The following is a 27,476-nucleotide window of genomic DNA, read 5'->3' as shown; positions in this document are numbered from 1 at the left end:
TAGAATTCAACCGGGATTTGGTCTGGCCCGGCAGCTTTTCCCGAGGGCAGGCCGTCCAAAGATCCCTTAAGTTCCTCTAAATGAAATGGAGCATCGAGCTCATCTCTGTCTTGTAATGACTGTAGGAGAGTAGGGTCTGCTTTCTATGTTCACCCCCACTTTTTGCTTTTGCTTTACTGGTTTTCGACTTAGATGTGGCTGTGGGCCTGCTAATCAGACCCACAGCCCTGCTGTTCTCTCTCTAAATTAATACTATGTGCTTTAGGTGCATAACCCATTTGTATAGGATCACCTTATTGGCCCCTGTACAGTGTACCCTAGGTACCCAGGGCATAGGTGTACCCTAGGCCTACCAGGGGCTGCAGCATGTATTATGCCACCCCTGGCCTGGCCTTCCATTTTGACACAACTGGCTGATCCCTCAGCTGGGGCAAGGTCGTGTAATCACCCCTTGCTTAGGTGTAGTATTCCTATACCTAACTTACATATAGGCACATGTGTACCTATCAGTCATTCCTATGGCAGGCCTTAACAATCCTGGAGGCAGAGTGCTTGGTAACATGTGAGATGGTGCTCTAGCATGAGCTGAGCCTGTCTGCAGCTTTCGGAACCTTGTCCTTATAGCTGTTCTATGATATAGCCTACCATATACTCTTAAAGTGCCTTATAATCTTAGACGGTTATGGTAACTATGGTTTGGCTTTATCAAAACATGTCGTGTAAGGTGTCTAACACTAGGGAATAATACCCCCATGCCATTTCTGGACATGAGAATATTATTCCCCCCTTCTAGAGGGAAAGACATGTTAAAATCATACTTCAACTGTTAGCCTCTGACCAAAGCCTCAGCATCACAAAATGAATGCTGCTGCCACGACACAAGTCTGACCTCCTGCAGCTGGGAGTGATCCCAGCCAGGGAGGCCTGGACAATAGGTTTCCTGCTTGGGGAGGTGCTAGCACCTCCCCAGACAGCCTTTAGTGTATTGGGGCAGGGTGGGCTGAAAGGAATGAGACATGCCTGGGGCACACAAGGTGTTCCTTGCATAGTCCAGTTCAAACCGGCGCTGGGGCACTCCAGCCCCAGCTCTGGCGCGAAACTGGACAAAGGGAAGTGGGTGTAACCACCCCCTCCCAGGTCCCACCCATAAGGCGTGACCTAGCAGGTATCCCAGCCCCCCAGATTAGTATAAGAGTGGGAGTTGGGCCTCAAGACTTTAGATTATCCTGAACCTGCAAAACTGAACAGAAACTCTGGACCTTCGACATTCGACGAAAGAAGAAGACTGAAGAATCTCCCTTGTAGCCAAGGAGTGGCTACCCTGTGCAAACAGGCACCATCAAGAGACTACCCTTTGCTTTGCGACCGTTCTACGAGGAACCGACTGCAGAGCCCGACCAGCGCCTTGACTTCCAGACTTCTCCCACCCTCATCCACATCTGCAGCAGAGCTGAGATCCGTGGAGGCGACGAGCGACGTGGGACCGGCTACCTGGGAAAAGTGGCTAGTAACTTACAGCGCAGCTTCCGAGGTACCCTCGAAGTTGTGCACCGGGGATTGAGAAGCCCCAACCCCAAGCACCATCTGCACCGAAGATCAGCCCCCCACACTCCACGAGTCCTGCGTGGGGCCCTTCAGCATTTTCCTGCTTGCCGCGTCTGTCCGGTTGCTTGCCCGCTGGCTAGTGGCCTTTGTGACGACGCTCCCTGAAATCTTCTGCGCTGGTTTGGCTCCTCCAGACTGGCTCCCGCTTCTCTGCAAAGAAGAAGCACCCCAGACCTTCCTGGTCTGCACCAGAAGCAAGTCCTTTGTTCTTCGTGGGTTCCGCTTGCCAAGGCTTGGTGAGTCCTAGTCCAACTTCGACGCCGCCGACAGCAAGAGCCTTCGTGGGACAGCTCGCCTCCTGGTCCTGGTCGTCCTCGACGCTTCCTGGTCCTCCTGGCTGCAGCGACAAGCTTCACCTTCACCTGCAACTCTTCACGACATCGCCTGGTTCCTTCCTGGTTCCACGTGGTCACTGGCTAGTGACCTTGACTCTGTCCCTTCTGCTTGCAGGTTTCTTCTCTTCTTGATCCCAGCCTTGGGATCCACCGGACACTCTCCCCTGACTGCCTGTCAGCATCTTTCTTCAGGCATCCATATGAGTCGACGACGAAAACGACGCATCTTCACCCCTATGCACCCGCAGCCTGGGGGCTAGGTAACTTGGGTACTCCGGTGCTCATCAGGATAGTGACTATCCTAGTGTCTAGTTTTCAAGTCTCAACTTCCTAGCTACTCCGGAAGTGTCCTAAATCTATCTATTTCTAACTTGTAACATTGCTATTGACTTTTACGCATTACGCGTGAGTGTTTCCACTCTGCACACGAATCCCGTGGGCCTCCCACTTCCTAACTAACGCTAGTGTAGTGTAGCCCCAGCGATTCCCTAGGCCTAGGCCTATTCTATTTCCGTGACAGTGGTTCTTATACCACTTACTTAGTATATGGTTTGCGTGGCCCCTAGGGCCTAACTGTATTACTTACCTGTGTGACTTACTGTATGCATTAATAAGACTGTGTTGTACTTACCTCTAATCTCATAAAGAGTGCTGAGGGTTTGCTTAGAATAAATACACTTTATTTTATATATATATCTGTTGTGGTGTCCTTTCATTTGGTATTCAAGGGATTATATATGGTATCACAGCTGGCTTCACATGCCATTCAGAGTTTAGCCTAAGACTGCTCTTGTCCATGCTACCACTAGGATAGCTGGTCTATAAGGTTGACTTTACAACCAATCACCATAAGGGTATTTGGACTGATATAAGGTGTACACTATAACTAGTGACATCATACATCAGGCCAACTTCTCACATTGGTGGCAGCGGTGGGATCTGAGCTTGCTGTTGTAATACCATTGTAATCTTGAGATACTAAATTGAAAGATCACACAGATATTGTCTAGGTACATATAACATAGATTATTATACTTAAGTCCTACTGGACTTTGTAGTTGTAGGTTGAAGGGAATAACACACCCTGACTACAACTACTAGAAAGGTTTAGTAGATACAACTAGTGTAGGTAGGTGCACACACCATACCCTCACTAGATCATGTCTCTGAGAGTAGATCAAGTAGATGCTCTCTCAGGAGGATCAGGTCTGCAAAAGATCCCCTCTAGATATGATACCTTAACATTCCAGGAGATGAGACAGTTGTGTACCTCCAGAGGAATAAAACAGGGTGCAAACCCTACCCTCCTTCAGTTAAGACAACTCCTAGAGGAGTATGATGCTCAGAAGGCATCTCAGGAAGGTGCCCTAGGCACAGAGGAGGGTCTACCCACCACAGAGGAGTCAGATGGGGCTTCAGATGGGGAGGTAGACAGCCAGAGCCAAGTAAGGAGACTTAGCCAGGCTAACTTAAGTTTACATGGGAGTTTGCATGGGGTCCCCCCATACAGACCCACAAGTAGGCATTCACAGAGAAGCAGGAGGGACAGATCCCCTTCAAGGGAATCCATCCACTCCCATGTCTCTAGCATCTCTAATGCTTCCTCTCACAGGGGAATGACTTCACCTGAGAGAAAGGAGCATGCAGCCAGAATGAGGGAGGCTAATCTGAGGATTCAGAGGGAAGAACTTGCCCTTGCCAAAGAGAAGCTTGCTCTGGCTAGAGAGCAAAAGTTAAGTGGGTTAGAACCCACTGGTGGCAGCAACATTCCTAGAGATAGAGACAGGCACTATGATAATAGAAACCTGAGCAAGATTGTCCCTCCCTACAAGTGTGGGGATGACATCCACAAATGGGTAACTGCTTTGGAGAGAGCTTGCAAAGTACAGCAGGTACCCCAAAGTCAGTGGGCAGCTATCTTGTGGCTCTCCTTCTCTGAGAAAGGAAGAGACAAGCTCCTCACAGTTAGTGATGAGGATGCAGATAATTACACTGTCCTGAAGAGTGCTCTGATTGATGGGTTTGGCCTAACCACTGAACAATACAGGTTGTTGTTCAGGGATACCCAGAAGACACAGACTCAGGACTGGACTGACTTTGTAGATTGTGCCACTAAGGCTCTGGAAGGCTGGCTAATGGGAAGTAAGGTTAAGGACTATACAGGATTGTATAATTTGATCATGAGAGAGCAAATACTTAACAACTGTCAGAACCAGCTACTGCATCAACACCTGATTGATTCTGATCTGACTTCTCCCCAAGAATTGGGAAAGAAGGCAGATAGATGGGTCAGGACTAGAGTTAAGCAGAAAAACCAGAACCAGGGCGGTGATCAGAAAAAGGCAGACCAGAAGGGTAATGAGCAGAAACAAAAAGACCAGAAGTCTTCACCAGGCCCCCAAAAGGCTCAGGGGGAGGGTGGTTCCAAAAAGGACAAGAAGAAAGATGGCCAAAAGAAACCATGGTGCAACTATTGTAAGTCCAACTCACATTGGTTTAGTGAGTGCACCAAAAAGGATAAGCCCCCAGCCACCATTGCCCCTAAGGCAACTGTACCCCCTAGTTCAGCTGTAAGTGGTGGTTCCCAGCAAAAGGGTGTAGTAGGGTTAACCCTGGGAACTGAGGAGGATTCTGGCCTAGTCAGAGTACCTACTCAGGCTGTCCTGATCTGTGATGGGGACTTAGCTTTGTCCTCTACTGTAGGCCCCAGTAACCTGGGCAAGTACAGACAGACACCTTTTATCAACCAAAGAATGGCTCAGGCCTACAGGGACACTGGAGCTAGTGTCACAATGGTGACACCTGCTTTTGTGGACCCTGGACAGATCATACTAGGTGAGAATTACCTAGTGACCAACGCTAGCAATGCCACTACCTCCCATAGTGTGGCTATTGTTAACTTCTCCTGGGGAGGGGTAACTGGCCTCAAGAAAGTTGTTGTTAGTTCAGACCTTCCTGTAGAGTGTTTGCTGGGCAATGATCTTGAAACTTCAGTTTGGTCTGAAGTGGAGTATAGGACCCATGCAGAAATGCTGGGGATAGATGCACATGTCCTTGCTGTGACCAGGTCACAGGCCAAAAAGTGCAACACTGAACAAGTGCTGGATCCTGAAACTATGGACCAGTCACAATCCAAGAGAAAGAGCAGTAGGGTTAAGGCTGTGCCTTCCCCCCTGCCTCAGGTAGTGGATCAGCCCTCCCAGGAGGATGATTCTGAGAGCCCTGAAGGAACTGTCCTAGAAGAACTTGAACCTGATCAGGTTGAGTTTCTTGGGACAGGGGGACCTTCCAGGGCAGATCTGAGGCAGGCTCAATTAGACTGCCCCTCTCTTGAACCCCTCAGACAGCTGGCTGCTGCTGAGGCTGCAGGGAATGCTCAAGGTACCCATAGAGTGTATTGGGATGAAGGGCTACTGTACTCAGAGGCTAGAGACCCCAAGCCTGGTGCATCCAGGAGGTTGGTCATACCACTGAAGTTCAGGGGCTTCCTTCTAACCTTGGCCCATGATATTCCCCTTGCAGGACATTTAGGCCAGAACAAGACTTGGGACAGGCTTGTCCCTCACTTTCACTGGCCCCATATGTCAGAAGATACTAAGGAGTTTTGTCGCTCCTGTGTCACCTGCCAAGCCAGTGGCAAATCAGGTGGCACCACAAAGGCCCCCCTCATACCACTACCTGTGGTGGGGGTCCCCTTTGAAAGAGTGGGCATAGATATTGTAGGACCAATGGACCCACAAACAGCATCTGGGCACAGATTCATACTGGTGATAGTGGACCATGCCACCAGGTACCCAGAAGCAATTCCCCTGAGGACCACAACAGCTCCTGTTGTGGCAAGGGCCCTGCTTGGAGTATTCTCCAGAGTGGGCTTTCCAAAGGAGGTCATTTCTGACAGAGGTGCCTACTTTATGTCAGGATACTTGACTGCAATGTGGAAGGAGTGTGGTGTTAACTATAAGTTCACCACACCCTATCACCCACAGTGCAATGGGCTTGTTGAGAGATTCAACAAGACCCTAAAGGGAATGATAAAAGGATTACCAGACAAGCTTAGGCGAAGATGGGACATCCTTTTACCCTGCCTTCTGTTTGCTTACAGAGAGGTCCCACAAAAGGGGGTTGGCTACAGCCCTTTTGAGCTTTTGTTTGGGCATCCTGTAAGAGGACCCCTGTGTTTGGTGAAGGAAGGATGGGAGAGACCTCTCAGACAACCCAAACTAGACATAGTGGCTTATGTACTTGGTCTCCGCTCCAGGATGGCGGAGTATATGAAGAAGGCTTCTAAAAACCTTGAGGCAAGCCAAGAACTCCAAAAAGCTTGGCATGACCAAAAGGCTGTACTGACTGTTTACCAGCCAGGACAGAAAGTGTGGGTGTTGGAGCCAGTGGCCCCAGCAGCACTCCAAGACAAATGGTCTGGACCCCACACTATTGTTGAGAAAAAGGGAGAAGTCACCTACTTGGTGGACCTTGGGACTCCCAGAAGCCCCCACAGGGTGCTTCATGTCAACAGATTGAAGGCATATGTTGACAGGGCAGACATGGGGCTACTCATGGCTACAGATGAGGGGCAGGAGGAAGAGAGTGACCCTCTCCCAGACCTGTTGACTCAGAACCCTGATGATGGCTCAGTTGATGGTGTGGTCTTTTCTGACAGCCTCACTGTCCATCAGCAACAGGACTGCAGACAAGTTCTGCAGGCCTACAGACATATGTTCTCTCTGACCCCAAGTCAGACAAACTGGTGCACCCATGAGGTGGACACTGGTGACAGTCTGCCTGTGAAGAGTAAAATCTACAGGCAACCTGACCATGTCAGGGACTGCATAAAAGTTGAGGTACAAAGGATGTTGGAGCTGGGAGTCATTGAACCTTCAGAGAGCCCTTGGGCTAGTCCTGTAGTCCTTGTGCCAAAACCTCACACCCAAGATGGTAAGAGAGAGATGAGGTTTTGCGTGGATTACAGAGGTCTCAATGCTGTCACTAGGACAGATGCCCACCCAATACCTAGGGCAGATGAGCTCATTGACAGACTGGCAGCTGCTAAGTTTTTGAGCACATTTGACCTAACAGCAGGCTACTGGCAAATCAGACTAGCTGAGAGTGCAAAGGCCAAAACTGCTTTCTCGACCCCAGGAGGACATTATCAATTTGTGGTAATGCCCTTTGGTTTGAAGAATGCACCTGCCACTTTCCAAAGGCTGGTGAATCAAGTCCTTACTGGGTTGGATGATTATTGTGCAGCTTATCTTGATGATATTGCTGTCTTTAGCTCCACCTGGGAGGATCACCTGGTCCGCCTGAGGAATGTTTTAGAGGCCCTGCAAAAGGCAGGCCTCACTATCAAGGCCACTAAGTGCCAGATAGGGCAGAGCAAGGTTGTATACCTGGGCCACCTAGTTGGTGGGGGTCAGGTTCAACCACTGGAGAGCAAGATCCAGACCATAAAGGACTGGGCTCCTCCAACTACCCAGACTCAGGTCAGAGCTTTCTTGGGCCTGACTGGGTACTACAGAAAGTTTGTTAAGAACTATGGGTCCATAGTGACACCACTTAATGACTTGACCTCCAAGAAGATGCCAAAGAAAGTTCAGTGGACATTAAGCTGTCAAAGAGCATTTGATGACCTGAAGCAGGCCATGTGCACTGCACCTATTCTGAAAAGTCCAGACTACTCCAAAGAGTTCATTGTCCAGACAGATGCTTCTGAGTTAGGTGTGGGAGCTGTTCTTTCACAACTGAATGTAGATGGTCAAGACCAGCCCATTGCTTTTATAAGTAGAAGGCTGACCCCTAGAGAGAAACGTTGGTCAGCTATTGAGAGGGAGGCCTTTGCTGTGGTTTGGGCCCTGAAGAAGCTGAGGCCATACTTGTTTGGCACTCACTTCAAGATTCAGACAGACCATAAGCCCCTCGTGGCTAAATCAGATGAAGGGTGAAAATCCCAAACTTCTTAGGTGGTCCATTTCCCTACAGGGGATGGACTTCACAGTGGAACATAGACCTGGGACTGACCATGCCAATGCAGATGGACTCTCCAGATATTTCCACTTAGAACATGAAGACTCAACTGGTCAAGGTTAGTTTAATGTCCCTAAGTTTGGGGGGGGGGGGGGTTGTGTAGGAGAGTAGGGTCTGCTTTCTATGTTCACCCCCACTTTTTGCTTTTGCTTTACTGGTTTTCGACTTAGATGTGGCTGTGGGCCTGCTAATCAGACCCACAGCCCTGCTGTTCTCTCTCTAAATTAATACTATGTGCTTTAGGTGCATAACCCATTTGGATAGGATCACCTTATTGGCCCCTGTACAGTGTACCCTAGGTACCCAGGGCATAGGTGTACCCTAGGCCTACCAGGGGCTGCAGCATGTATTATGCCACCCCTGGCCTGGCCTTCCATTTTGACACAACTGGCTGATCCCTCAGCTGGGGCAAGGTCGTGTAATCACCCCTTGCTTAGGTGTAGTATTCCTATACCTAACTTACATATAGGCACATGTGTACCTATCAGTCACTCCTATGGCAGGCCTTAACAATCCTGGAGGCAGAGTGCTTGGTAACATGTGATATGGTGCTCTAGCATGAGCTGAGCCTGTCTGCAGCTTTCGGAACCTTGTCCTTATAGCTGTTCTATGATATAGCCTACCATATACTCTTAAAGTGCCTTATAATCTTAGACGGTTATGGTAACTATGGTTTGGCTTTATCAAAACATGTCGTGTAAGGTGTCTAACCCTAGGGAATAATACCCCCATGCCATTTCTGGACATGAGAATATTATTCCCCCCTTCTAGAGGGAAAGACATGTTAAAATCATACTTCAACTGTTAGCCTCTGACCAAAGCCTCAGCATCACAAAATGGATGCTGCTGCCACGACACAAGTCTGACCTCCTGCAGCTGTGAGTGATCCCAGCCAGGGAGGCCTGGACAATAGGTTTCCTGCTTGGGGAGGTGCTAGCACCTTCCCAGACAGCCTTTAGTGTATTGGGGCAGGGTGGGCTGAAAGGAATGAGACATGCCTGGGGCACACAAGGTGTTCCTTGCATAGTCCAGTTCAAACCGGCGCTGGGGCACTCCAGCCCCAGCTCTGGCGCGAAACTGGACAAAGGGAAGTGGGTGTAACCACCCCCTCCCAGGTCCCACCCATAAGGCGTGACCTAGCAGGTATCCCAGCCCCCCCAGATTAGTATAAGAGTGGGAGTTGGGCCTCAAGACTTTAGATTATCCTGAACCTGCAAAACTGAACAGAAACTCTGGACCTTCGACATTCGACGAAAGAAGAAGACTGAAGAATCTCCCTTGTAGCCAAGGAGTGGCTACCCTGTGCAAACAGGCACCATCAAGAGACTACCCTTTGCTTTGCGACCGTTCTACGAGGAACCGACTGCAGAGCCCGACCAGAGCCTTGACTTCCAGACTTCTCCGACCCTCATCCACATCTGCAGCAGAGCTGAGATCCGTGGAGGCGACGAGCGACGTGGGACCGGCTACCTGGAAAAAGTGGCTAGTAACTTACAGCGCAGCTTCTGAGGTACCCTCGAAGTTGTGCACCGGGGATTGAGAAGCCCCAACCCCAAGCACCATCTGCACCGAAGATCAGCCCCCCACACTCCACGAGTCCTGCGTGGGGCCCTTCAGCATTTTCCTGCTTGCCGCGTCTGTCCGGTTGCTTGCCCGCTGGCTAGTGGCCTTTGTGACGACGCTCCCTGAAATCTTCTGCGCTGGTTTGGCTCCTCCAGACTGGCTCCCGCTTCTCTGCAAAGAAGAAGCACCCCAGACCTTCCTGGTCTGCACCAGAAGCAAGTCCTTTGTTCTTCGTGGGTTCCGCTTGCCAAGGCTTGGTGAGTCCTAGTCCAACTTCGACGCCGCCGACAGCAAGAGCCTTCGTGGGACAGCTCGCCTCCTGGTCGTCCTCGACGCTTCCTGGTCCTCCTGGCTGCAGCGACAAGCTTCACCTTCACCTGCAACTCTTCACGACATCGCCTGGTTCCTTCCTGGTTCCACGTGGTCACTGGCTAGTGACCTTGACTCTGTCCCTTCTGCTTGCAGGTTTCTTCTCTTCTTGATCCCAGCCTTGGGATCCACCGGACACTCTCCCCTGACTGCCTGTCAGCATCTTTCTTCAGGCATCCATAGGAGTCGACGACGAAAACGACGCATCTTCACCCCTATGCACCCGCAGCCTGGGGGCTAGGTAACTTGGGTACTCCGGTGCTCATCAGGATAGTGACTATCCTAGTGTCTAGTTTTCAAGTCTCAACTTCCTAGCTACTCCGGAAGTGTCCTAAATCTATCTATTTCTAACTTGTAACATTGCTATTGACTTTTACGCATTACGCGTGAGTGTTTCCACTCTGCACACGAATCCCGTGGGCCTCCCACTTCCTAACTAACGCTAGTGTAGTGTAGCCCCAGCGATTCCCTAGGCCTAGGCCTATTCTATTTCCGTGACAGTGGTTCTTATACCACTTACTTAGTATATGGTTTGCGTGGCCCCTAGGGCCTAACTGTATTACTTACCTGTGTGACTTACTGTATGCATTAATAAGACTGTGTTGTACTTACCTCTAATCTCATAAAGAGTGCTGAGGGTTTGCTTAGAATAAATACACTTTATTTTATATATATATCTGTTGTGGTGTCCTTTCATTTGGTATTCAAGGGATTATATATGGTATCACAGCTGGCTTCACATGCCATTCAGAGTTTAGCCTAAGACTGCTCTTGTCCATGCTACCACTAGGATAGCTGGTCTATAAGGTTGACTTTACAACCAATCACCATAAGGGTATTTGGACTGATATAAGGTGTACACTATAACTAGTGTCATCATACATCAGGCCAACTTCTCACAATGACAAAAAGGGAGCTGTAATGTCCCTAAGATACCGATCCATTTCCATCTCTAATGACGTGCTCCCCTCTTCCCCAGTGTAGAGATTAGCATAAAAATTCCGAAACTCCTCCCTAACAAGGTCGGGATCAGTGACTAAGTTGCCCTGACTATCTTGGATTTCCTTAATGTCGGCCATAGCTATGCGCTGTCTAGTTCTGACAGCGAGGATGTGTCCAACTCTCTCACTCAGCTCGTATGAGTCTTGTTTATGCGCTAAGTACTTTTCAGCGGCTTTTGAACTAATGCCTTCAGTGGCGTCCCATTTAAGGATAGTAATACTAGCTAAATATGTTTCAAGTGGAAGCCCCTGTATTATAGCTCTAGCAAGATTATCTTCCGCTGCCAATAATCTAGCCCTTATATCCTCCAGGTATCTTCCTTCACTTTCCGTTTAGCCAGCACATAGCTCAATGTTTCTCCTCTGACCCCAGCCTTAAAGCAATCCCAGACCACGCCAGGAGGGGCAGTATCTCTATTGATCTCCCAGTAGAGCTTTATCCATGATTCCATTCGTTTCTGATAAGCAACATCCCTTAGCAATATACGCTCAAAGGTCCACTGAGTTTTTGTAACACTTATCTGTGTAGTATTTAATGTTAAAACTAGGGGGCTGTGGTCTGAAATAATTCTAGGTTGTTTCTCGATTTTTACATGAGAGATTAAGGAATTAGAAACTAGAAAGTAATCCAGCCTGACCAATACTTTATGCGGGGCCGAAAAATAGGTGCTACCATCTTTAAGGGGATGCAGCTTTATCCATGGATCAGTAAGGGAATTGTATAGAACCATGTTAGATAGGGCTTTAAATGTCTTCCTCTTTCTCCCTAAATACCGTCCCCCGGGTTCTAAAAAAGAGCTATTTGGAGCATGGATATTAAAATCCCCACAGCATATAGCTGGTTCAGGCCACTGTGCCAGTTCGATGTCCAGAAACTGCCAGACATCAGGATCATCTTCCGTAGGACCATATACTGTGGCTAAAGTCATCCGTATCCCTTTGAAGCTCAGCTCTACCATTACCCACCTACCCCATTGGTCCTCTTTTTTCCGATGCACCACCAAGTTCCTTTTCCTTCCTAATATTGCTACGCCCCTTGTTCTAGTCCCTTGTTTACTTGCTGCTAGTACTTCATACCCCAGCTGCTTTAACAAATACAACTGTGTAACTTCAATGTGGGTTTCCTGAAGACAAACCAAATCCAACTGCAAAGAACTCAGCAACCCTGCCACTTTCATTCTTTTCCCAGGATTATTCAGCCCACAAACATTTATTGAAGCAATCTTGCAAGGCATTACAGGAGATCGCTGAAATTCCTACTCCTAAACCGCCATACTATTAACAACCAATACATACATCGAGCTATCACCCCATGATACTGTCTCCTACACCCACTTTGTGTGTACCATGCTACCCACAAAAGTGTGGTAAACATAAAAATGTATCCGTGCAGAAAAATGTGCATTATCAAACCATCAAAAATACAAAATTTCACCCAAAAAGGACCCCCCCCCCCACCCAACCCCCCTCCCAGCATCTTAATGGCTTCTTACGGACATTTCTCCCTTTGCCCCTTTATGGGTTATTATTGAGCATTGTTGGTTTGCCCCTTTTTCTATCAAAGATATATGTTCATTCACTGCCAAGACTGGATGTTTATTATTCACTTCCTCCTGAAGATTCCCTATCTACACAAGAATTTTGCTGCTACTTCCAAAGGCCTCCTTGATTTATAAATAGTTTTACTCCACTGCCCCAGAGCATCTTAAGACTAAGATGGAACTTGCTTGGGAGACAGATTTGGGTTGTGAATGGAGCATTGATCTATGGAATAAGATATGGGCTCGTTGGAAGTCTCTAGATCTGCTTCCACTACTCAATCTATGTTTTTTCTATATCACAGATTGTTTTTTACTCCACTCTCTATAGCTAACTTTACACACACTAATAATAAGAACTGTTGGTCATGAGACTTTCCCTGGCTGACCGGTCTCATCTCCTGTCTTAATGCCCCCCCTTTGCTTCTTTTTGGTTACACTTTTGGTCCCGCCTCTCAATTATTTTTAATGTACATATTCCTTTCTCAAATGCTCTTCTCTATTCTGGAAGTTTATTGGAATCTCTGGATTTATCATTCCATGACAGAGGATTGTTTGACCTAATGTCAGCCTTAGCCTTTCAACAAATTACAGCAAACTGGAAATGCTGAAACAAACTTTCAGTTAAGTCTTGGTGGAGCACTGTGTGTCATTATCATAGAGTGGATATCGCTTCCGCCTCCTATTGTAACCCACATGTAAACAGAGATTTATGTTGGTATTTGAATACGATTGCAGTTACTCAAGTCTCCCGTAAATGTTCAGAAAATTTCCAACCTCCATGATTCTATTCTTTGCCTTTTTTCTCTGCACTAACCCTTAGTCGTGTATTATTCATACGAAGATAGGATGATTGTACCCTTCTTGTTCTTTGGAGTACAATTGTTATTGGATTCCTAGTTTTAGAGTCTACCTTTCTTCCCCGCTTCCCCCTCCTCCCTCCTATATAACCCTTAAAATGTCTTATTGCCCACCTGTATTTTATATGATGGTTAATATGTAACTTGTTTCTCTTTGGCCTATGTTTTATGAGTAACTTTTATTCAATAAAACTTATCAAACTTAAAAAGAAACAAGCATTTGCAATGCAATAGGTCTCGCATTTGCAAGAGTTTGAACTATGGGCATTGTAAATGACCATGCCTTTTATTTATCTGTTTTGAAAATTAACACATTAAAAAAAGGCATTGTCACTTACAATGCCAATAGCTCAAACTCTTGTAAATGTGTTACTGCAAACCCTCACAAAAAAAGAGCATGCATTATGATATAGGAGACCCTCACAGACAAACAGCAGACAGCATGGTACAGAACATCTGCACTCAGAAACAACATACAGCATGTTATAGGACAGGGTAATAGAGCAGACACTCGCACACAAACAGCACACAACATGCTATAAGACACTCATACACAAAGAGAATAGTGTATGGTACAGTAGATCCTCACTCACAAACAGCATACCACATGATATAGGAGATCCCCACAGACAAATAGCATACAGCACATTACAGGACAGCCGCACACAAACACCATACCGTATGGTACAGGACAACCACATACACAAACACCATACCGTATGGTACAGGACAACCCCACACACAAACAGCATCCAGTGTAAATTCTCACAGAGATAAAAAAGATGGCAGCAAACCGTCACACACAAACAGCAGGATATAAGAGACCATCACAGACAAACAGCATGGTACAGAACATCCACAATCAGAAACAGCACATAGAATGTTACAGGACAGGGTGATACAGTAGAACCTCACACACAAACAGCACACAGCATGGTACAAGAGACCCTCATTAATAAAGAGAATATTGTATGGTACAGTAAATATACATAGCAGACAAATGGCATCCTGTGTTAAGAGAATGATAAACAATACGAAAATATCTTCAAATGTCACCATGGACAAAGAAGTAAATATAATATAGTTAGTCGCATGAAATGTGAAGGAAGATTTCACATAGACTAAAGATTGAATTGTTACAATCGCTACCACACTCGCACCCTATAATTTCGTGCAATACAACATCCTGGAGTTAGATGCAACAAGAATCTCCGAAACTACACAAAATGAAAAATGGCATAGACTAGTTGGATTGGTGACAGAAACCAATTGCATCCTTAACTGGGTTAAAAACACAGCCAGAAGCCGTTGGAACTCAAACTTGCTAACATACACTATGGCATTTATTAGACAGCGACTGCACATTTAAGGAGACAACGGTTGAGTGCTGGTCATGGATACTGTATTGAAGGTACTTGCATTTGATTGCAGGGTTATCTTAGAGGTAACATTCCTATTATAGGATATCTCTGCACTTCGCCCCAGAGATAGCATCTAATAGTAGCGGGCTTTTCAGCTGAGCTTCTGGCCACGTGAAGGGACAGTACAGTGACACTTCAGCCGTGCTACTGCGCCTATGAAGGGACAGTGACTTTTCAGTGGGGGTTCTAAACATAGGAAAATAGCGCAGGTGTTACTGAGTATGCCCATTCCTGCCCGATATACACAATGAGCAGAACCAATAGTTTTTTATTTAAAGTTTTGCCATCACGCCCCCATTTAAGTGTGTCATTTGGCAATTGACCCCAAACCGTTTTGAGGAGCCAGTGTATGTGTCACAAACACAAGGAAACATTTGGACTCGTGTTGGTATCTGTCTGCATTTCAAACTCTGGTGGGCCCGGAAGTGAGATTGTCAGTGAAATCGGAAGTGGGACACGAAAAGCAATGCTTACATAGGGTACCAAACCACTACTTTGTGCGATATATGCATAGCCACAATCCTTTACCCTACACGGAATACCTGTTTTATATTCATTTCATTACGTTTACAGTTTTTAATTATAGAGAAATGCACACCGGTCCGCACGCATACTCTTCCACATAGCGTCTATTTTACAAAACGAAGCCTAATATTCCTAAGAAAAAATAAATAAAGAGGAAGCCTTGTGTAAAAACCAATGAAATATTAAATAGCCTCTATTGTGTATTTCCTACTCCCACATGAACGATGCGGCGCTGTGATTATACATAATGCGCAGCGCCGTGCACATCAAAGCTGTGAAGCGTCTGCTGTGGCTAACCCCTTACCATTAAATAAACTAAGTAGTCCTCAAAGGAACTAATGTAAATGTAGTTGAGCTTATATAGCACATAGGTACCCGCAGTGGGTTTCCCAGCGCTTGCTTAGGGAACCCGTCCTGGTATTCCCCTGTGAGATAGCAGGGTATCCACAAGGTGAAAGTCAAGCATCCCGCCGCAAGGGGCCGTTGTGGAGATTAAGCAAGCTATTGCCCAAAGTCGCAGAGTGTGAACCCGTGAGTCGAGGAGGCACGGGGCAAGAATTATCGAGTCCATGGAATTTTTTTAGCCCAAGACCCGCCAAGGCAGGGAATTGAACCCTGGTCCAGGACCAATCTCAGCTTCCTGGTCTGCCGCCTCTAACCCCTGAGCCACACTTCTCCATAAGCAAGTGGAGCGTATGTAAACTGTTCTTAGTCGGTGCTGCCTCGGCAGAAAACGGAAATGACGTATGGGATCGCCAGCAAACCATCAGCCAGATAAGAACAGCAATGCTAGAATTAACCTATGGCAAGCAGCAGGACTAATTACCCTCGATATTGTAATTACTATAGGTCTTGCGACAGCGCATGCACTGTCTAGGCTCGACCTAAAAAAGAGCACTTCACACAAGCGCTCATGTTTGCACTGACTCTGAGCTCCAGGCCTGTAAACCTTACTCCTATCTCGTCACATTTGCTGAGGTGAAATGTCAGGCGCCGTTTACAATGCAGCATTTGAATTTGTATTCTTTGCGTGTTAACTTTCCCAGCTTTGACTCATCAACCGGTATCAAGAAGACTTTGGAAGACTTTAGGTACAGATCGATGATGCAAATAATCGAGGAGTACATCTTTCTGGGCGAGCTGCCAGCAGAGCCAGTGGAATCCTTTGGAGCAAAAAAGGATATTTCTCTTGTCCTTTATGAGAGCGCTTCGTAGAATCAGATGGATTAGGTCTGGGATCATGCTGGCTCTCAGGATTGGACGTAGCCAGAGAAGAGTGAGTTCCACTCTACAGGCAGATTCCTCTCTACAGAGAGACTCCTCTCTATGAAAAAACACATCTCAATGAACAGACTCCTCTCGATGGACAGACTCCTCTCTCTTTATGGGTACTCTCCTCCTCTCTATGGACAAACATCTCTTTATGGATAGACTCTTTTCTGTGGACAGACTCCTCTTTATGGACAGATTACTCTCTATGGACAGACTCTTACATGGACATACTTCTCTCCATGGACAGACTCCTCTCTATGGACAGACTCTTTTCTCTGAACAGACTCCTCTCTATGGACAGACTCATTTCTCTGACCAGACTCCTCTCTGTAGACAGACTCCTCTCTGTAAACAGGACCCTCTCTATGGAAAGACTCCTCTGTATGGACAGACTCCTCTGTGGACAGGCTGCTCTCTATGAACATACTCTTCTCTATGGACAGAATTCTGTCTATCAAGAGACCAATCTCTAGAAAGAGACACCTCTCCACAGACAGACTCCTCTCTATGGACAAACCTCTCTATGGACAGACTCCTCTCTATGAACAGACTCTTCTCTGTGGAAAGATTCCTTTCTATAGACAGACTCCTCTCTATGGACACTCCCTTATCCATGAACAGACATTTCTCTATGAACACATCCCTCTTTATGGACAGACTTCTCTCTATAGACAGACATATCTCTATAGACAGACTCCTCTCTACATCAGACACTTTCCGATGGACAGACTACAGAAAGACCCCGCTCTACTGACAGACGCCTCTCAAGGACAGACTCCTCTCAATAGAATAGACTCCTCTCTATGGAATGGATTCCTCTCTATGGACCGACTCCTCCCTACGATCAGACCCCTTTCTATGGAAAGTCTCCTCTCTAGTGACACAGTCATACATACGGACAGACTCCTCTCTATGGACAAACTGCTCTCTGGAAAGACTTCTCTCTATGGGCAGACTCATCTGTATGGACAGGCCACTCTCTACTGACAAACGCCTCTCCTCAGACAGACTCCTCTCTATGGACAGACACCTCTCTATGGACAGACTCCACTCAACAAACAATCACATCTCTTCGGACAAACATCCCTCTATGGACAGATCCCTCTATATGCGCAGACTCCTCTCTACGGACAGACCCCTTTCTATGGACAGACACCTCCCTACTGACAGACCCCTCTCTTTGGATAGACTCATCTCTACAGGCAGTCTCTGCTCCATTGTCAGACTCCACTCAATGGACAGACTCCTTTTTTATAAACACACTCCTTTCTAAGGACAGACTCTTCTCTATATAGAGACTCTTCTCTTTGGACAGACCCCTCTCTATGGACAGACACTTCTCTATGGGCAGACTCCTCTTTACAGACAGACTTCACTTTATGAACAGACAACTCTCTATGTACAGACTTCTCTCTATAAACAGACACCTCTGTATGGACAGACTCCTCTCTATGTACAGACACTTTTCAATGGACTGATCCCTCGTTATGAACAGACTCCTACCTACGGACAGACCCCTGCCTATGAATAGACACCTCTTTGAGGAGAGACACTTCTCTATGATCAGACTCTTCTCTATGGAAAGACTCTTTTCTGTGGACAGACCTCTCTCTATGGACAGACCTCTCTCTTTGAACAGACTCCTCTCTCTTTGAACAGACTCCTCTCTCTGGACAGACTCCTCTCTATGGACAGACTCCACTCTACAAACAATCACATCTCTTCGGACAGACTTCCCTCTATGGACAGATCCCTCTGTATCGACAGACTCCTTTCTATGGACAGACCCCTCTCTATGTACAGACACTTCTCTATGGACTGATCCCTCAATATGAACAGACTCCTACCTACGGACAGACCCCTGCCTATGAATAGACGCCTCTCTGTGGAGAGACACTTCTCTATGATCAGACTCCTCTCTATTGACAGACTCTTCTCTATGGACATACTTCTCTCTATGGACAGACCTCTCGCTTTGAACAGACTCCTCTCTCTGGACAGACTCCTCTCTGTGTACAGACTCCTCTCTGTGGACAGACTCCACTCTACAAAAAATCTCATCTCTATGGACAGACTTCCCTCTATGGACAGATCCCTCTATATCGACAGAATCCTCTCTATGGACAGACCCCTTTCTATGGACAGACTCCTCTCTACAGGCAGTCTCTGCTCCATTGCCAGACTCCGCTCTATGGACAGACTCCTTTTTATAAAAACACTCCTCTCTAAGGACAGACTCTTCTCTATGGACAGACTCCTTTCTACAAACTCTCTCATCTCTTTGGAGAGGCTCCTCTCTATGAACAGAATCCTCACTATGGACAGACTCCTCTCTATGGACAGACTTCTATGGACAGAACCCTCTCCAAGAACAGACTCCTCTCTGTGGACAGACCCCTTTCTATGGACAGACTCCTCTCTACAGGCAGTCTCTGCTCCATTGTCAGACTCCGCTCTATGGACCTTTTTATAAAAACACTCCTCTCTAAGGACAGACTCTTCTCTATGGACAGACTCCTTTCTACAAACTGTCTCATCTCTTTGGAGAGGCTCCTCTCTATGAACAGAATCCTCACTATGGACAGACTCCTCTCTATGGACAGACTTCTATGGACAGAACCCTCTCCAAGAACAGACACCTCTCTATGGACAGGCCCCTGTCTATGGACAGACACCTCTCTGTGGACAGACACTTCTCTGTGATCACACTCCTTCTCTATGGATAAACGCATCTCTATAGACAGACCCCTCTCTACGGATGGACACTTCTCTATGGGCAGACTCCTCTTTACAGACAGACTTCACTTTATGGACAGACAACTCTCTATGTTTAGAATTCTCTCTATGAACAGACTACTCTCTATGGACAGAATCCTTGCTATGAAAAGACTCCTCTCTATGTACAGACACTTCTCAATGGACTGATCCCTCGTTATGAACAGAATCCTCTCTATGGACAGACCCCTTTCTACGTACAGACACCTCTCTATGGGTAGACTCCTCTCTACAGAAAGGCTCCCCTCTATGGACAGACTTCTCTCTATGGAAAAACTTCACTCTATGGACAGACTACTCTCTATGGACCGACTCCTCTCTGCGGACAGACTGCTCTCTACGAACAGACCCCTCTCTACGGACAGACTTCTTCCTACGGATAGACCACTCTCTATGGACACAATCCTTCCTATGAACAGACCCCTCACTAAGGACAGACCCCTCTCTATGGACAGACCTCTCTCTATGAACAGACTCCTCTCTACAGAATCCTCTCTATGAACAGACTCCTTCCTATGGACAGACTCCTCTTTATAGAATAGACCCCTCGTTATGGAATGGACTCCTTTCTATGATCAGACTTCTCTCTATGGACAGACTCCTAACTATGGACAGGCCCCTTTCTATTGACTGACTCTTCCCTACGTACAGACCCCTTTCTATGGAGAGACTACTCTCTATGGACAGACCCATTTCTATGGCCAGACTTCTCACAATGGGCAATCTCTTCTCTATGCACAGTCCTCTCTATAAACAGACGCCTCTCCATGGACAGACTCCTCTCTATGGACTGACTCCTCTCTATGGAAGGACTCCTCTCTATGGACGGACTCCTCTCTATGGACGGACTCCTCTCTATGGACAGACTCCACTCTACAAATAATCTCATATTTACAGACAGACTTCCCTCTATAGACAGATCCCTCTATATCGACAGATTCCTCTCGATGGACAAACCCTTCTCTATGGACAGACTCCTGTCTACGGACATACTCCTCTCTATGAACAGACGCCTTTCTACTGACAGACACCTCCCTATTGACAGACCTCTCTCTTTGGATAGACTCCTCTCTACAGTCAGTCTCTGCTCCATTGACAGACTCTTCTCTATGGACAGACTCCTTTCTACAAACACTCATCTCTATTGAGAGGCTCCTCTCTATAAACAGAATCCTCACTATGGACAGACTCCTCACTATGGACAGACTTCTCACTATGGACAGACCCTTCTCTACGGACAGACTTCCCTCTATGGGCAGATCCTTCTATATCGACAGACTCCTCTCTAGGGACAGACCCCTCTCTATGGACAGACGCTTCTTTATGGACAGACTCCGCTCTATGGACAGACCCCTCTCTATGACAGACTTTTCCCAATGAGCAGACTCCTCTCTATGAACAGACTCTATGAACAGTCTCCTCTCTATGAACAGAGTCCCTCTCTATGATCAGACCCCTCTCTATGGGCAGACCCATCTGTGAGAAGCTGTTCTAGTGGGCACCTTGTATCAGTACAAACAACCCCTTATGGTGATAGGTTAAAGACAACCTTTATTGAAAGCTATCCTAGGGGTAGCTATGGAGAGCAGCCTTCAGGCTAAGTCTTGAAGGAATGTAAAGCAGCTTGTTTTACCAGTCTATAATCTCTTGAATGAGCAAATGAAAGGACAACCACACCAGGTATATATTTAAAATATATGTATTTAGGATAAAACACACCCCTCTAGCCTCTTTATGAGACTGGAGTTCGAAGTACTTAATTTACAAGTTAGCAATCAACAGTAATAGCACAAATACACGTTTGGGCCCTAGGGGCGTACCAAACCATATACCAATAAAGTGGTATAAGAACCACGACTGAACTAGACACAAGGCCTAGAGCCTGTAAAATCGCTGGGACCCCAAGGAACCACCCAAGGTAGTGACACAGGGGACCCACGGTGGCCGTGTGTACTGTGTAAACACAGCCGCGGGTTCCCGTTAGCTTCTATGGGCAATGTCGCGGTTGGAAATTTGAAGATTAGAGACACTTAGAATCAAGTCAGGACCAAACCCTTTTGGACTTAGGAAATTCTAGGGCTAGCACCCACGGGAGCAGCTGAGTGCTCGTGTTACCCCACCCAGGGAAGCCGGGTGAATAGGTGTCTTTTGGTGTCGGGTCGTGTCGTCGATTTCAATGGGAGCTGGCGAAGAAGTGCCGCTGCCGTGAAGAGGAGAAGTGTCCGAAGCGATCCAAGCCAGGATCTAGGCTGGAAGGAACCTGAAAGCATAGGGGACAGAGTCTGGGTCACTTGCCAGTGACCTAGGGCAGGATGGACCAATGCCTGCAGATGTCAGGTGCTTCAGGTGAGTTGACGGGTGTCTTGACTCTTCAGCCACGAAGTCTAGGAGGCGCCGATGATGACCAGGAGTACTGCAGTGTCGGCAACCAGATTGGACCAAACAAACCTTGGCAACGGGAAGTCACTGGAAATCAGAGAAAGGACTGCGGTGCAGACCAGCAAGGTCTGTGGGACTCTCTCAGTGAGGGTAAGTCGAGGCATGGCTGGGCCAACCAGTAAAGCCCATTCAGAAGAGGAGTTGCCTTTGTCGGGACCTACTAGCCAACGGGCCAGCGATCGCGAAGGAGCCTCAAGCGGTCGCACTTGAAACTGGCCCACGGGTCACTCATGGAGTGGAAGCCATCAATCTTCGGTGCAGGAGGTGCTCAAGGCTGGGGCTACTCGGAGCCCAAAGCACAACTTCGAGGAGGACCAGGAAGATAGTGTTGCTGCAAAAGTTCACGGTGTCCAGGGGTCACGGTTCCACGTCACCCACGATAGCCATGGGCCTCAGCTTTGCTGTGGACTCAGGGTAGCCTCTGGGAAGTCTGGAAATCCACCTCTGGTGATGCAAAGACTTCGGCGTCTGGCGGGAGCTTCAGCGATGCAGACCGGTCAGTTGCTTCTTTGGTGCATGCCAAGCAGGGGAGTCACTCCTTGACCCCAAGGGAGATTTCTTCAGTCTTCTAGTCCAAGTAGAACGTCGAAGGTCCAGGATATATGTTGCAGAGTTTCGTCCAGGGTAATCTAAAGTCGCAAGGACTGGGTTCCCATACTTATACTAAGTTTGGGGATTGGGCATACTCTAGGGACCCACCTATGGGAGGGTTTGGAAAGAGGGGTGGTTAAACCCATTTCCTTTCTCCAGTTTCGTGCCAGAGCAGGGGCAGGTAGCCCCTGCAACCGGTTTGAACTGGATTATGCACAGGGACACCAAGTGTTCCCCCAGTGCAGGACTTTAAAGCACCAGAGAGTGCTCCCGCCCAGCCCCAATACACATCTGCCTGTCTGGGGAGGTGGTTACACCTCCCTGTGACAGGAAACCTCTTGTCCAGGCCTCCCCTGATGGAGTTTCGGTCAGTAGCAGGAGGCCAGGCCCGTGTCTGTGGCAGAGGCATCCATTTTGTGATGCCAGGGCTCTAGAAAGTCCTACCGGGTTAGACTAGTGTGAACATGTCTCTCCCTCTAGAAGGGTTGAATGCTACCCCCGCTGACAGAACTGGCAGGGGGGGGTAGTATTCCAAAGCGTTCGACACCAAACACAACATGTTTCCGTGCCGTCATCCCAAAGTTAGCATTTACCGCGAGGTATTAATGCACTTAAGAGTATATGGTCAGGCTGCACCACAAATAGCATCAGAGGAGGTACTCCGAACGCTGCATAGGGGCTCTGCTCATGCAGGGGCACCCTCTCACATAAAAACCAAGCACTCTGCCTTCAGGATTGTTAAGGCCTGCCATAGGAGTGACTTATAGCTTTTATATGTGTGTGCAATGATAGTGATAGAGGTAGCCTATACCACTGTAAGGGGTGCAAGCACACCCTTACCCAGGCTGCAGTAGCAGTCCTGTGGTGCCATTTTGGAGTGCTTCCCAGGGGTGGCATAATACATGCTTCAGCCCCTGGTAGGCCTCTGAGGTACCTATGCCCTCGGTACATAGTATACCATATACTAGGGGCTTATAAGGCACTCCAGAATCCAATTAGATATGTACCTAATGTACATGCAAACCATTTTAGAAAGGGAGCAGCTAGGCTGGGGTCCTGATTAGCAGGGCCACAGCCAGACTAAGGTCGAAAAACAGTGAAACTCCAGGATAAAGTGGGGGGTACCCATGTGAAGCAGACCCTACTCTAATACACCATCTCTATGAACAGACTTCTTTCTATGAATAGACTCCTCTCTATGGACAGACCTTCCTATATGTACAGACTCCTCTCTTTGTACAGACACCTCTCTACAATCAGAACCCTCTCTATGAAGAGACTTCTGTCTATGGACAAAGTCCTCTATATGAACAGACTCTGCTCTACGGACAGATTTCTCACTATTGACAGACTTTTCTATGGGCAGACTCTGCTCTACGGACAGACTTCTCGCTATGGACAGACTCTTTTCTATGGACAGACTCCTCTCTATGGACAGACTTCTCGCTATGGACAGAGTCTACAGTTTTAAACACAAGCTACTCACAATCTCTGTAATTTAATATATTTAAGAGGGGTGAGTAGAACATAGGAATGCCATTGTTGCTGTTGAATTTTCTCTGGGTCTGAAGTGATCTGTCAGTAAACACATGAGAGCCCCCTCCCAGGACAGACACAGGAATCTCACCTTGGAGTTCAGTTGTAGAGACCTCAGTCACTGAAGCTTCTCAGTATGAGTAGAATGTGAGTTCCCCCGGTGACAGCTTCTCCAGAAGAGCTTTGTGTAGGTCTCCAGAGCACTCATGTGAGAGGCGAGCACCACCCAGCCTGTGGAGCAAAAGCAGGTGCATCAGTCAGAGCCAGGGTAACTCACCCATGGGGATTTCATACAAACTCCAAGCCCCGCCCTCCCTGAGGGGCACCTCTGGGCACACACGCCCTGCAGAGGAGCCTCTGTGTCTGTGTGTCATGTCCAGACTCCACCTAGGACGCCGCCCAATCAAACCCATGTCTGGAGCAGCACCAGAGTCTATCAAACCATATGCAAGAGCCCTTTGTGCAGCACACACCCTGAACTGATGTGCTTCAAGGCGCTCTTAGATGTGATGATTAAAGAAAAGGAGGCTCAGTGCAATAAAGGCGTCACTTAGCATCACACAATCTGCTCACGCAGGAAAGCTGGGAGTGCACGTTATATTGTTTAAATTCTGTCTCACAAACCTGCACACATTCTGTCTCACAGACCTGCCCACATTCTGTCACAGATCTACACACTGACTGTCAGGTGCCTGCTGCACCAGCTGGAAAATTTATGGCCCATCCGCTGTGCTTGCTGCCTACATGCCACCCACTCACAAACACACAGATACACACACAGGGCCACACACACACACACACATACATACACACAACGCCACACACAAAACACACACACGCATCCAGCCACACACAAACATAGCCTCACAGACACACATAGACACACACACACACAGGTACACAGAGCCACCCAAACACACAGACACACACACAGGTATACACAGCCACACACACACACACGCAGTCACACACACACTAGGAGATATCTCACACTTCCAGCAGGGATATCATATGACTGTGACAATCAGCTGTCATTGGGTGGTCAAGAGGCTGAGACCTGACTTTAAGGATACATTAAGGGGTGTTCCACCTCCTACACCCCCTTCAAGTTATACCCCTGGCTATATGCGATCAGATGTTCTTTCCTCGTTGTTCTGTCCATGTCCATCTTTAATATGGGAGTTTAAGGCCAGCAGCAGATCTGTGAATGGGCGGAGCGTCTAGTTGGAGAAGGTGCCAGGGCAGTTATGGGCAGATCTGCGCCGCTGTTGACATTTTAGTCCAAATAACTAAAAAGCAAGCTCTAAAGTGTGCCCTTCTGCACATCGAGGGGGGCTTGTTTAAAACTCAGTTCTTGGACTTGGGTACCCCCACTTCACAAACCCCACTTATTGCACACATTTTGTTGTCATGGAATGGATGTGCCATTCCCACAACATTTTAAAATATATGTGTGAGCCTCACCTACGATATATATTGTAGAAATTAATGGTGTGATAAGAACTGAACAGCTCTGTACCTCAGTGTCTGTAGTTTGCAGCCAGGATGTGTTAGGCTTTCACACAACTTCCTCACTCCGGTGTATCCCAGATCATTTCTGCCCAGGTCGAGCTCTTTGAGAGATGTGTTTGTTTTAAAGACAGAGGCGAGGTCTTTGCAGCATGAACCGGTGAGGCAGCAGTTCCACAACCTGCAGGACAGAAGAGACATGGAGAGGAGTAAAGCAGAGCACAGACAGGGGCGTCACAACTTCAGTTTTATCTTCATTTCCCTCCCGTCCTTGACTTACTCCCCTCTAGTGACACATCCCCGCCTTACACATCCGACCACGCCCTGTTTATATAGGAACCTCATGAGAGAAGTTCTCAGAATAGCAGAGGCGGAGCTAAATAGACAGATTTATAAGTATATTAATACACGTTTTATGCTGGAGACCCTCTGCTGTCGTGTGAATGGTCAACTAGTTGTATATTTACATGGGTTGTGATGCGTACACAGAGAGATCTTTTCGTCGGAGGTCCCTGCCCGATGAGGTGTTTACTCTGCGGTGTTCACACAGAAGAGCACCGCCTACACTTTGGATGCCACGCTATATACTGATTTGTTTTCGGGCTGATTTTTAAAGTTAGTAATTCTCCCATGATACGAAGCCTTGCGCGTGCGCAATAGTGGTCTGCTCAAAGACTGAGGATTTGTGAGATGTAGAAAGCGTTATGTTTTGAAACAGCTCCAGAACAATATTGCAGATTAAATATATAAATGATGAACAATCCCATACAAGTCAGTATTGAGGGGAGTAAGTTGCTTTAAGAGGAGTATTAGGAAGAACTTATGTCTATTTGAACTCTGTTACACAGAACTACTCTATGTAAATAAACACTTTACGCCGCATTGACACACAAGTCTATAAGTGCAAACAATCATCTCAAACCACAAGGACGGCTATTTATACTTTGATGCATGAGTTTCACAAATTGAATGGACCTCAGATCTGCTCCAGCTAGCTTCTCCTTTAAGCTGAAGGACATTCATTCCTGGTAAGTCAGTGTAGTTCAGTCCACAGAATAGCACAGGAGGGTTCTTGCCGTATTGACTCAAGTGTTTGATTTTAATTATACAAGTTCCTTTTTGATACTTAATGGAAATCTGGTGATACTGACGAACTAAACATTGTTTTCAGTCGGGTGAATATTCTGCTGAAATTGAAAAACAACTTTGTCCCCAAACAGTAGTATGTGTAAGTACCTAACACGCCGTATGCACCCTGGAATATATTTGTCTAAGAAGCGCAGGGCCGCCCAAGTTAGTAAAAATCAGACGATGCGTTGTAGAGAGTGAACAGGGCGGTCGGCAGCGCGTGGAGGTCAATATTTCAACACTAAAGCGATGGGAGAGCCTCTGTACACACATTTGTGCAGAGGAAAGTTCACGGTTAGTTCCAAATATTATATTTTTAAAAAAGAAGGGTTTAATGCATATTTGATCAGGTTTTTTATAAGAGGTTACTAGAGTAAAACAGTATAAAATGGCAAGGTTCCTCACTTGGGATGTATGACGTAACAACGCGAGTTATTACAACTCGTGCTGTTACATCGCGGCCGTTACAACGACTGCGATGTTACCGCGCTATCCCATTACAACGCAAGTCTTTACATCGACTTGCACTAGATGGCGTGCTAACATTAGAAAAGTGTAATTTACTATTCCAACTCCAGTCCACTTAACAGTAGGGAAGGTGTTGGGATAGTAAACTACACTATTTGTAATGTTAGCACGCCATCTAGCGCATGTCGATGTAAAGACTTGCGTTGTAATGGCATAGCGTGGTTACATCGCGTTCGTTGTAACGATTGCGATGTAACCGCATCGCGGTGTACTAACCGCAATGTAAAGGTTGTTCCCCCTCACTTGCATTACATTTCCTTCACTTGCGTTACATTTCCTTCACTTGCGTTACATTTCCTTCACTTGCGTTACATTTCCTTCACTTTTGTTACATTTCCTTCACGTGCGTTACATTTCCTTCACTTGCGTTACATTTCCTTCACTTGCGTTACATTTCCTTCACTTGCGATACATTTCCTTCACTTGCGTTACATTTCCTTCACTTGTGTTACATTTC

At 47.1% G+C, this 27,476-nt stretch overlaps 1 protein-coding gene across 6 annotated transcripts in view; it reads right to left on the bottom strand.

Annotated features, from left to right (window-relative positions):
* The window catches only part of LOC146808610 (NACHT, LRR and PYD domains-containing protein 3-like), a 567,098-nt gene that overhangs the window by 123,146 nt on the left and 416,476 nt on the right, over positions 1 to 27,476 (bottom strand). For all 6 annotated transcript variants that reach the window (XM_085623640.1, XM_085623643.1, XM_085623639.1 and 3 more), the window contains 2 exons: positions 25,374 to 25,544; positions 23,946 to 24,085 (listed from right to left, as the gene is read on the bottom strand). In XM_085623640.1, coding sequence (XP_085479766.1) covers positions 23,986 to 24,085; positions 25,374 to 25,544 — 271 coding nt within the window. In that variant the 3' untranslated portion in view covers positions 23,946 to 23,985. The remainder of the gene's footprint in view (positions 1 to 23,945; positions 24,086 to 25,373; positions 25,545 to 27,476) is intronic.

Source organism: Triturus cristatus, chromosome 8, assembly GCF_964204655.1.
Source record: "Triturus cristatus chromosome 8, aTriCri1.1, whole genome shotgun sequence".
In the NCBI taxonomy this organism is placed as follows: domain Eukaryota; kingdom Metazoa; phylum Chordata; class Amphibia; order Caudata; family Salamandridae; genus Triturus; species Triturus cristatus.
The sequence above is the reverse complement of the archived record's forward strand: the minus strand, read 5'-3'. Positions and strand labels throughout refer to the sequence as shown.